Source organism: Erythranthe guttata, chromosome 8, assembly GCF_056151865.1.
Source record: "Erythranthe guttata isolate IM_541 chromosome 8, IM_541, whole genome shotgun sequence".
NCBI lineage: Eukaryota > Viridiplantae > Streptophyta > Magnoliopsida > Lamiales > Phrymaceae > Erythranthe > Erythranthe guttata.
In genome coordinates, this window is record NC_142540.1 from 2,525,894 (window position 1) to 2,538,029 (window position 12,136).

The window sequence follows — 12,136 nt, forward strand, 5'->3', positions numbered from 1 at the left end:
ACACGGTTATGGGGATAGTGGACTAATGGGTCATGGGGATGTATAAGGTGGAGGGATATAAATGGAAAAATGGGTGCCTGAAATTCGGAGTGGGTATTTCTCATATGGTGCAAAATAGTTTGGGTCTTTCTCTATTAAAAGAAGTATTGATTGTGTTATATCAAAGAGCCCATTTTTTAAAACTAAAAAGACCGACTCGATTTAGATTTAACAACCGAAGAAGTCAAACAAACCGACTCGACTCAACACCCGACTCAACAACCAACACACCGACTCGACTCGACTCGACTCAACTATGAAAGAATAGAAAGCATATAAAAAACAAAAAACGAAACGTCGGCGTTTACTTCTTCTCCTAGTGACGATGTTGTAACTTGAAGCGTCAAACATTCTTCGTCTTCCCCTGTCCAATCTTCATCTGATTCACAATTTCACGGCGAATTTTCTTTTTCCTCATCAAATTCAGGCAGACACGAGTTTTAATCTCGCGTCCGATCCAGTTCGTCTCTTTCTTGTCTTTTTTCTCTTTCTTCTTGGCCTGCTTCATGGCTTGTTTCTTCTTCTTTTCTTCAACAGCTGTCTCGTCCGGTTGTTGGATCGGCTTTTCTGCAAAATGGGAGTAAACAACATGAAGGCGGCGGCGTATAAGAATAAAGAAAGGAGGGGTAATGGAATGAAAGTTAATGAGGGAAGAAGGATAATGGATGACGGATGGATGTAATGAGTTATTAGTCAAGGCCCTGACCCTGGGCATTATTGATGTATGATTGCCCTATTTCTCCGATCGGCGAAAAAATACCAACGATTTGTATAGAATATGATATATATATTTATAGTTAAACAATAATAATAATAATAATAATAATAATAATAATAATAATAATAATAATAATAATAATAATAATAATAATAATAATAATAATAATAATAATAATAATAATAATAATAATAATAATAATAATGATAATAATAATAATAATAATAATAATAATAATAATAATAATAATAATAATAATAAAAAATTTATAAAACAATCAGAGGAATAAAAATGTACTGACCTGACACTGTGCAACGGCGCACGCACCGTGTAGAGAGAGGAGTTGAGGTAATTGTCTCTTCCCTACAATTCCCATGCTATCCCACGCATTATACATACATAAATAGTCGCAAGTATGGGATTTGCTTTTTACCGTTTGAAAAAGGCTATTTACCGTTCAAAAAAACTCTCTCTCTCTCTCTCTCTAAAAAAAATTGCTCTCAAGACGATTTCTTCACAAATCATTCTTATTGGTGTGATATACGAACATAAATGAGTTCATCGGATGAAGATCGAGATAGCGAACACAGCGAGGTAAAAATTCCGTGTTTTCGATCGAAAAAAATGGGCTAAACATTCAAAAGCCCAACATGGGCGCCCGACAGTGCAGTGCACGCCCATGTTGGGCGTGCAGTTGGCTGTTACACGCCCATTATGGGCGTTTGTAGGCCAACTGCACGCCCAACATGGGCGTGCACTGCACTGCCGGGCGCCCATGTTGGGCTTTTGAATTTTAAACCTTTTTTTTTTTTTTTTTTTTAAATCAATTTTTTTACGTTTTTTTCAGGACGATACGACTACATTTGAAGTTGATCATACCGATTATTTTACCACTACTCAGTTGTTTGACTCGAAGGATGAGGTAGTGGTTTGGGTGAGGTTCGTTGCAAGAGGTCTTTTTGTGAAAATAGTAAAAAGCAGCAGTCCTAAAAAAAAGATTTTTTTGACTTGTGACCTATTCGGGGAAAAACGAGAATGTCCATCAACTAATCCAGACGCGCGTCCGAGAAGGACCGGTAGCAAAAAAATAGGTTGTGGTTTTCATATTGTCGGAGAACTACGATGGGATAATAGATGGGGGGTCAGAGTAATATACGGGAAGCATAATCATGTTCCGATATACAAGTCCGGGCATGGGATGAGTGCATTGTCTCAGGAGGAGGCGAAGATCATTAGTGATCTGTCACAAAGTCATGTGCCGCCCAAGAAGATTTTGGCTAACTTGAGACAAAATGGTTTGGGTCTCGATGCTTATTCGAAACAAATATACAATGAGGAGGCGAAATTGAAAAGACTATCTAGGGGTGACCGTACAGTGATGCAACATTTGATTGGGTTGCTTGAGGAGCATAACTATTACAAGTGGTTCCGTACTGATGAAACAACACATGCAGTTACTGATTTGATGTGGGCTCACCCTCAATCTGTCGAATTGTTAAGTAAGTTTCCGTACGTATTACTACTTGACAGTACTTACAAAACCAATCAGTACAAATTGCCTTTGTTGGAGATTGTTGGTGTTACTCCTGTCGGGAAAAATTTTACTGTAGCAGTCGCATTTTTGCGCCATGAAAATGAAGACCATTACACATGGGTGTTGCAAAAGCTGAAGAGACTTTTCCCCCCTCAGACTCTACCTAGTGCCATTGTGACGGATCGAGAGTTAGGGCTCATAAAGGCGCTAGAGAATATATTTCCGACCGTACCTCATCTCTTATGTCTTTGGCACATTAACATGAATGTGGGGCGTCGTGCTTCAAGATGTCTCGGCAATAGTAGGCGTCGCGGCACGGCTTTTGTAGTTGGTACGTGGCAAACCTTGGTAAAATCAGTGTCTGAAGAAGATTTCGCCATGAATTACACAGCTTTGTTGGACGAGTACGCGAATTATCCAGATTTTGATTGAGTATCTCCAATACACTTGGCTCGTATACAAAGAGAAATTTGTAAAAGCATGGACGGATCTAATTTTCCATTTGGGTAATACATCGACAAGCAGGTATTTATTTATAAGTTGTTAAATATATATATTTAACTTACTGTCATGTAGTTTATTGAAACATAGCATATTCTTAACATATTCTTAACTGGACCGGGCGCCGGTTCGCCCGGGAAACGCCCAAACCGGGCGTTCAAACAACGATTCCACGCCCAAGTTGGGCGCCGGCAGCATGAACAGACGCCCACTTTGGGCGTCCGTTCATGCAGCCGGCGCCCGACTTGGGCGTTTGGCTATAAGTTCCGAAAATTTCAAAAGCCCTACAAATCGATTTGTAGGGCTTTTAAACATGAAATTGGTTGCAAAATCGAGTTACCCATTGCATATAACACATGTAGGTGTTGAAATTACCTGAAAATATCGAAGCCCAAGCTCGAAATTTGGTTGATTTCGAAATTTTTCGAAAAAAAAAAAATTCTGAATTTTTTGGAATGGGGGTAATTGGAGAGAATTTAGAATTTTAGGGGTTTTAGAGAGATAAACTGTTTTTTACTTTGAACGGTAAATAGCAGTTATTAACCCGTAAAGAGCATTTTCTCGCAAGTATTCACATTCTATATATATATATATATATATATATATATATATATATATATATATATATATATATATATATATATATATATATATATATATATATATATATATATATATATATATATATATATATATATATATATATTTACAGTTTTGCCATTATATTTTTGTGTGAATTAATTTCTTGGCTTTGTTATTATTATTATATTAGCATAGAAATGCAGGAAAATGCGAAGGTGTAATATTGATAGAGTGGTCGCTTAGATAAAATTTAATTAATCAATCAAAGCAGCTTTTGTTAAACATGATTATTTATTGGGTTTTTTGCAAAAACCACCCTTGTGTAATTTCAAATTGCTGAAAAACCCCTCATGTTAAAAAAATTAGCAATTACCCCCCTATGAAAATTAGTCTAAGGCAACAAGGACCCTGTCAGCTTATCGTGTGCTCCACACGCGGATTGTGCGACTGTGGGTGTATTTTTGACTCGAAAGGACCAAAATGCCCTTTAAATTATAAATTTCAAATATTACAGATTCACCCCGAAATTCAATACAGCCCAAAATGAAGTTTTCAAAAAAATTCAATTCAATCCTTACCATTTTCAAAAAAGCCATCTTCTCCAAAATAAACAAAACATTTCACTCAACCAGCTTCACACCATCTCTAACGTCTTCGTCATCAGAAAAAATCAATCTCGATTTCTACTCCGAAACGGTATCGTCGACCACCTCTGACCCGCACTCAAACTCCGAAACGACGTCGTTCGGAAGTCAGCAACACAAAATAGATCTAAACCGGCTCCAATTCGTTATCGGGTTTGAGGGTCGGCAGCGTACCTCCCAAACCTCGATTCTAAATTCTATAAACCTTGATTCGTACATGAGTGAGGTAGATTCCAAAACAACTCCACCAAAACCACCGCCATAACCACCTCCACCACAGCCGCCGCCATAACCATCGTACCTCTCTCACGATGTTAAGATCCACCGCACGCCGCCGCAATTGCAGCTAGACGATAGTTCCCGGACGTGTATGACGGTTGATGCACCATTAGAGAGCTTTCATGATAGTAGTTATCTGGGTTTGGTTTTGGGTTGGGGTGGGGTGGGGTGGTTTTGCAGGGAAGAGCAATTATATTGTACAGTAATTTGATTTTTTTTTTTTTAATTATTTTTTTCTTTTGATACATTTTTTATTTTCTTTTCAATTTTTTATTTTTGGGTTAGATATTTTTATTTTGGTTTAATTTTTTATTTAGGGTAATTTTGTCATTTCCTTTAAGTCAACAACAAAAAACGAAATAAGGGGCAGTGTGCTATATAGAAGATAATATAAGGGGGTTTTTGCTAATTTTTTTAACACGAGGACTTTTTCGGCTATTTGAGATAACACAGGGGGTTATATGCAATTAGCTCATTATTTATTATTAATTGTTTGGGTTATGTATAATTTTGGGAACATTAATAAATAGATTACAAATCCAATAAAACCTCTTCTGTGTTAATTTATAACAAGACTTTGATTTTGTTTTGTTTACATTACCAGAAACAGGAATATGTCGATTGTACCTGAGAATGTAATGTTTTAATTTTATATTCATGCTTGAAAACAATAATAATTGTTTTTGTTTTTTTTAACTCGCGTGCTATTTCGCACGTGAGAATGAGTAATCCAAATATAGAGAGGATTGATTAGTGCTAATCTATAAATATTGGGGTGGGGGATAAAAGTCGTGGGGCACGCTTTTCAAAGTAGTGTGTAATTAAGGGATTTAAGTACATTAAACCATTTTAAAGTCCTTTTTGGAAGTGAAATCCAATTCCATTCTGAAATTTTCAGAAAATATTTAAAATTGTTGTAAATGCTTTAAATATGATTTTATTCTCAATTTCTCTCTTTTGTATTGTTGTTTACATGCACCAAACTAATTGAAATTCGGAATTTTAAAATTTTAATCACCTATAATATAAAATACTTGATAAGATTAATATTGTAAATGTAATCTAAAATATATATATATATATATATATATATATATATATATATATATATATATATATATATATATATATATATATATATTATTCTTATTCTTATTATTATTATTAATAGTAAATAGTCTATAATAATAAATATTTCTAGTATTTAAATAGAAACAAATCTATATTACTTAAATAATTCATAATAATATAAAATATTATAATATAATGGAAAAATTAAAAAAATATATATAACTAGAGTTCATTATTTATTTTTTAATTTTTTTTATATTCCTATAAATATTTTTTAATAAAAAATTAAATGATTTTAATAAAAAAATTAAGTGAGTCGAGCTGGAGCCAAAAAAAATTGGCTCGATGAGCTCGAGCTCAAGCTCGACAACATGGACTCGAGCTTGAGCTCGAGTTGTCCAAAAGAGCCGAGCTCGGCTCATTCCCACCCCTACTTTTAACTAATTATTTTTAGGCTTATTAAGATTAATTATAAGCCTCCCACTTCCGATTGCATGTCGGATGTGAGGGGTCGATCGAGATTAGATCAAAGTCGATCGTCTCCAATATATTTTCAGGTTTATTTAACATAGCACGCTTTACAGCCTCAATTATGCCTATTCGTTTCCGATTTTCGATAAATGTATAATTGCAATTGCACATCTTCGCATTGGAAAATCAAAAAAATAAAAATAAAATGGTTAATAATAGCACTTGGTTTGAATTTTGCGCACATGATTCTTTATACTTTTAGTTAAGCACATGACCCCATCTAAGTTTTAATTTAAGTACATAATTCCCTTATACTTTCAAAAATTTCATTTCCTAATGAACATAATTATTTACCAAGCGAAATATTAGAGGTTTATGCAGTGTTCTAAAAATCGGCCGAGGCGGTCCAAAACCTTTACGATTTTAGTGTAAAGGTTTGAAAAATCGGTTTTATGCCTGTGAGGCGGTTTGAGGCGGTCCGAGGCGGTCTGAGGCGGTCTGAGGCGGTCCGAGGCGGTCAAACCTTTAAGGCGGGTCAAACTTCGGTGGCAAAAATCGGCAAAAAAATCGGTCAAAAATCGGTTTTTTTTTTTTTTTTTTTTTTTGTTATAAATCAAAATAAAAGTTGGGATTTAAAAAAAAAAAAAAAGGAGTTTATACTTTATTTTGTTTATGTTAATTATTATTGTTAAAGAACTAATGATGTATGCGAGGAATGTATGTAAATTCAAAAAAATTGCCTTTTTATTTATATTTTATAAGGATATTTATGTATTATGATCTTATTATTATTAAACTTTTATTATGTTATTAGAATATATATACATGATGGAGATATAACTATGTTTAAATATTTTTTATCTATGTTTTGAGTGTTTATAAATAATATCTACAAATATATTATATTAAATTTTAAAAACCGATTTATTTCCGATTTATCACCGATTAATCACCGCCGCACCGATTAATCGTGAGTCGGTGCCTGACCGACTCGGACCCGATTACCGCTTTTTACAACCTTGGGTTTATGTGCTTATATTAAAAGTACAAGGGGGTATGTGCAGAAAGTTCAAACTATAGGGGACTGTATTCTTATATTGAAAGTATTAGGGGTCGTGTGTACAAAGTTCAAACTACAAGGGGTTTAATTGCTATTTATAGTTTTAAAAGAACAAAACAAAACAACACAAAAAACACAAATTCACACGCTAGGGTTTCCACAACTACGATCAAAAATCAATTCTCATCTGAAAATTCGATCAAATTGAATCGGAAAAAAAAAATGTGGCATGAGGCGCGAAGGTCGGAGAAGAAGGTCCACGACATGATGGACGCGGCGAGGAAGCGGGCTCAGCGGCGGGCCATATACCTGGCTAAGCGGCGCGGCGACCCTCAGCAGGCGATTCAGGCCGTCGGATCCCGTTCCCGCATCCACCGCGACGACGCTCTCTATCAAGCCACTCAGGATCAACAGAGCCTGTAAGGAATTTCCAATTTTTCGCAATTTTTACTTCTTCTTCTTATGAATTTGAAGTAAATAAATCCCTTTTGTTCGTGATACTAAATCTATTAATTTTCTGCCGTCTGGGGTTAAGTTGTACGGGATTATGCATGTTTCCATTTCCGTTGTAAGCTTGTTTATAATTGTAGCTGTATCTGATAATGCAGTAATGCTATGTGAAAGTATATGTGTGACTCACTTTTGATTTAGCTTCTGCATTTGGATTATTAATCCTTAAAAATATTGGGGGACTGTTGTTGACGGGAGAGTTTCTTTGGGCTACGAAAAAAAATTGTTTGAATTTTTGAAGTGCTATATACCATTCACTTTTCAATTTCTTCTCTGCAAGATTTCTCTATTGGAAAAACCATATATATTTCCGCATCTTCTCTCTCACGCAGTTACATTTTTCGTTTCACTGAGTTTTCGTTTTTTTCACATGAGAAACTTACAAATTCAAATATGATTCCCCTAAGAGAATGTTTGACAGAGTATCCGGCTATCCAATATTTGATGAATTTTAATGTTGCTTTAGATAAGAACACTGTACGTATCGTTCTCTCATAAAATATAGATCTAATATTTGTTGCTCTGATCAGGATACCTTGGAATGGGAAACAGGATATTTTGATTGACAGGTAATTGGATTTTAATTTCCTGACAAGCCGAAAGATAACTGCATTTACATCTCTTTCAAGTTTTAGTCGGATGCTTAGGCGTTATCGTAAATACTAATTGTATGCTATCTTCACAGATTCGACGGCAGAGCACTTCTTGATTTCATCCGTGATAGTAGTTCCCGACGTGTTCGAGTTCCAGAGAAAACTGAGGAAGAGGAAGAGTTAGAAGAGTTTGTTAGTTTTGAGCGTTACCGGGATTTAATTAAGCATCGACGTAGAGGATGTCGGTACTTTTTTGTTTTATACAAAAATCATATATTTTCCTTTGCTGTGTGTTGAGTATCATCTTTAGATAACGTCTTCTTATATGATGGTTACTTTAAATGCACCGTATAAAAAAGTTTAGCACCTGCTAACAATATGTTCGGCAGTTACTGACGAGGAGGGTCTACAACATGTTAACCTAGAGATGGAGGCTAAGATAACTGCAGCCTTTGGACCAGACAGGTATAAATGCTCTCTAACCGTACAAATGCTCGTTAAATTTACATTATTTTAGTTGTTTTGGAGACGGTGTTTATAACGACTCTTTGTACTTTTAATTGATTATTGACAACTGCAGTAGCGGCAAATCACACGTGGCTCAGGCTCCACAAAATAAAGGTTCTTATTCGCAAGTCGGTTTCTCATACGATGGAAATGCCCAAGAAGATAATCAATATTCAGATGGTGATGAAGAAGATGACGAAGATGAAGAAGAAGAGGAAGATTTTAATAGTGATGACAGCAACGATGAAGCAATGGAGTCTATTGCTAAAGAATTTGGAGTGAAGAGGTACGGGTGGCTTTTATATATGGATAAAAAGGCTAAAGAAGAGGCTAGAAGGCAGAAAGAAGTGATCAAAGGAGATCCTTCAATTGTAAGTTCGTTTGATGTTTGGATTCAAAATTACGGTCGAGTTAGGATGTACATTTTTATAATATGTACCTTTTAATGATGAATTACAGAAGAAGCTGAGTCGCAAGGAGAGAAGGAAAGTTTCTCAGATTGAAAGAGAGAGGGAAAGGGAAGCTGCTAGGGTTACTGGAACGAGAGTTCTACATCACGACCCATACCGGTAACCGCTATACGTCTTCTTGCACTGTATTTACTGGCACATACATTTTAAGATAGGTTTGTGGATGTACTTAACTATGTTATCTCTTGATAATTTGAAGGGAGTCTAGGCGAAGTCCTACTTATGAAGCTTATGCACGTTCTAGGAGGTATATAGTTTTGCATTTTTTCTTTTAACTTTTTTGTCCGCTATATCATGGCCAATCTGGTTGACAAATGAGCTAACGTGCTTTTTTTTATTGTCATTATTTTAAAAAATATTTGTAGATCGAGGTCGAGGTCGAGGTCCTACTCTCCCTCACAATCTAGGCGCCATACTCATCGAAGCAAAGATAGTGCCCCGAAAATAGAGTATATTACTGAATTTGGTGGCTCGGGAAATGGGGAAGGGCCAAATCTTGAAGGATATTCTCCACCACAATCTCCTCCATCTCAAACCTATGCATTGAACCGGTCGGAGCACTCGACCTTTAATTTGTGGTTTATAATAATACATCAATCTCTAGGTTTCAAGCAGAGGAACAGAGCGCTTTGTTTTGAAGCTCGTTTTTCACTGAATTAAGACATCACATGACTGCACCAAGCGAATTACAATGATTCACGTAATATGTGTATCTAATGCTTATGCTTTCATGCAGGCCATTGCCTGGTCGCATACTTGAGGCCCTCCATGTAGACCCTGCCTCTGGTGTATCCCTTGACAAAGATAGAAATGCCAAGCCATTGAAAACAACACCAAAGTAATTCTTATATATATGTATATATATATATATATATATATATATATATATATATATATATATATATATATATATATATATATATATATATATATATATATATATATATATATATATATTGGATATTTTTTTGTACGTATTTTTCTGGATTTTCTTTATGATTATTGTTCCTCTTTGCAGCACATCCTCTGCACTAGCAAAATTGAGCAAAGCAGCTAGTAATGGAAGTCTCACTAAGCAACAGGGCGAGAAGAAGGAAACTCCTCAAGAACGACTTAAACGGATAATGGACAAGCAGCTAAATAAACAAAGTATAATTCTTTTGATATTGATTCTCAAAGCGAAGTACTAAATCAACCGGTCATACGGCGGCATTTTGTTATAAAAAAATCAGAGAGAGAAATACAAATTTCCTCCATTTGTTCTCCTCTGTTTGCTTGCCTGTCTGGTTAATCATTGGAAATGTTGCAACACTATTTTTTGCAGTTAAAAAGGACACAGCAGTTGAAATGGCAAAGAAACGAGAACAAGAGAAACATAGGCTGGAGAAACTTGCAGAAACGAGTCGAGTGAGTCGATATAGAAGCCGTAGTAGAAGTTACAGCCGCTCTCCCAGGTACTAATAGAAATTTTGCTTAGAATTCTACAACCATATAGCAAATGCCACAAAAGTAAAATTTTGTAGACTTGTGACGTAAAAATTAGTAACTCTTTAGTCTCGAAAGGTAAACGACATGATATTATAAAAATGTGAAGTCACTTAAGATTATCTATAATTTCAGTACGCAAAATCTGATTATATGTGGCGGAACATTTGCTTTTACATCTGATTATACTTGTTGAACCTTCTGTATTTTACATTTGTCAAGAGTAGACAAAATAATTATGAACCTCCGTTAATACAGAATGTTGGTCGATCAATCGGTTGTATTTTGTGAACGAATCATGAATTAAACTGTGTTTTTACTTTTTTATTCAGAAAATACAGGCGAAGCCGTAGCCCTATTAGGAGTAAGAGTTCTAGAAAGTCGCGTTCACCTTCTCTCTCTCGCTCTCGTTCTTCGCGAAAATCTCGTTCTCGTTCATACTCTCGATCTCACTCTCCTAGGTAATTAATATTCTATTTTGTTTGTCGTCAAACATCGTTTCAACTATGTGCGCAAATATGGTGTCTTATAAACTCACTTATTTGCAGGGGAAGAAGGTCAAGGTATTGAAATGTGATTTTGCCTCCCTTGTAATGCTTTTGTCTTACTTTATAATATTGCACTGTTTTAAGTTAATATGTGTTGTGCGTGTATCTCATATAAAAATACCATTTGTGTTCACTATTATAAAAATAAAAATGGTTGTTTTAGTATTAAAGTTTGCAAATTTATTATTTAAAATGTGTAAGTCATACATGAAATTCAATTATTTATATGTTGGTATGGAATTTCAAACGTAATGTTTTATTTTATTTAAGAATGTATATTTATATAATAAACATATTTTTTTGATAAATATATAATAAACATTTTAAAATTGTACAAAAAAACTAAAAAATAGAAAAAAAGAAATAATAAGAAGGGCTTCTTATTAATTTTTCCCATTTATTTAGTTTAAAAAAATAGTTTAGGTCCTATTATTTGGTATGGCTAAGCTTTTGGCGAGTTGAGTGGTTAATTTCCAATCAATCACATCATTGATTTCTAGTAGTTGATTTCTTTTTACTCCATAATGTACAAACCCTGAAAGAATATAAATTAAATTAAATCACGTAAATAATATTTAGAGTCGTAAATAATAATTTAAAAAAAAAATCTATAGTTATGTATTTATATCACAAGTATAAAGTGAAATAAAGCACCGCTTGTATTTTTTGATATCCCGTGTAATACACGGATTTTCTGTCCGACTTTTTTTTTTTTTCTGAATAAATTGAATAAGCACGAAGATTAGCTTAGCTACCTAAAAAATGGCACCTTTATTCCATATCTAAAATCACACGCATGCATCCCATGTGTAGGGCCCACTAATCAGATTCCCTTTTTTCTTCTTACTCTAGGTTTACCTTTCATTTCGATTCCCACTTGTTCTTGTATTGAACCCTATCCCTTCAACCTTTTTATTTATAGCTATAGCTCTCTCTTTAAATTAGAGTAATTTCAATTCCATCTTCAATCAACAAGTTGGGTGGGGTGGGGTGGGGGGGGGGGGGGGGGGGGGGGGGTTGAGCTTTTTAACATGAAATTTGATTCAATTTTTTTCACAATTAAGGTTCTATGTTTAGAGAGATAAGGGAAGTTCATTTTTTTTTTTGTTTGGTTAATGTCATAC

At 34.7% G+C, this 12,136-nt stretch overlaps 2 protein-coding genes across 3 annotated transcripts; both read left to right on the top strand.

The window, feature by feature from the left end:
* Positions 1-1,309: 1,309 nt before the first annotated feature.
* LOC148768305 (protein FAR-RED ELONGATED HYPOCOTYL 3-like) lies at positions 1,310-2,723 on the top strand. Its single transcript, XM_088822627.1, has 3 exons — positions 1,310-1,351; positions 1,605-1,696; positions 1,892-2,723. The coding sequence occupies exons 1-3, from the start codon at positions 1,310-1,312 to the stop codon at positions 2,721-2,723; spliced, it is 966 nt and encodes a 321-aa protein (XP_088678753.1).
* A 4,189-nt stretch (positions 2,724-6,912) lies between these two features.
* On the top strand, positions 6,913-11,182 carry LOC105972945 (CLK4-associating serine/arginine-rich protein). Of its 2 annotated transcripts, none has more exons than XM_088821621.1 (13): positions 6,913-7,318; positions 7,940-7,978; positions 8,095-8,243; positions 8,392-8,467; positions 8,583-8,880; positions 8,969-9,078; positions 9,179-9,226; positions 9,345-9,530; positions 9,716-9,817; positions 9,998-10,128; positions 10,304-10,433; positions 10,797-10,925; positions 11,013-11,182. In XM_088821621.1, exons 1-13 carry the CDS (start codon positions 7,122-7,124, stop codon positions 11,032-11,034), a joined length of 1,617 nt encoding a protein of 538 aa, XP_088677747.1. In that variant the 5' UTR covers positions 6,913-7,121; the 3' UTR covers positions 11,035-11,182. The 2 variants fall into 2 exon arrangements, with proteins under 2 accessions (XP_088677747.1, XP_012853384.2); XM_012997930.2 differs by having other exon boundaries at positions 10,800-10,925.
* Positions 11,183-12,136: the final 954 nt, after the last annotated feature.

Coding starts and splice junctions, on each gene's coding strand:
- LOC148768305 (XM_088822627.1), top strand. CDS start 1,310: ATGAGTTCATCGGATGAAGATCGAGATAGCGAACACAGCGAG. Junction 1,352..1,604: donor GAGATAGCGAACACAGCGAG/GTAAAAATTCCG, acceptor CGTTTTTTTCAG/GACGATACGACTACATTTGA. Junction 1,697..1,891: donor GAGGTAGTGGTTTGGGTGAG/GTTCGTTGCAAG, acceptor ATGGGATAATAG/ATGGGGGGTCAGAGTAATAT.
- LOC105972945 (XM_088821621.1), top strand. CDS start 7,122: ATGTGGCATGAGGCGCGAAGGTCGGAGAAGAAGGTCCACGACATGATG. Junction 9,531..9,715: donor CAAACCTATGCATTGAACCG/GTCGGAGCACTC, acceptor GCTTTCATGCAG/GCCATTGCCTGGTCGCATAC. Junction 10,926..11,012: donor TCTCGATCTCACTCTCCTAG/GTAATTAATATT, acceptor ACTTATTTGCAG/GGGAAGAAGGTCAAGGTATT.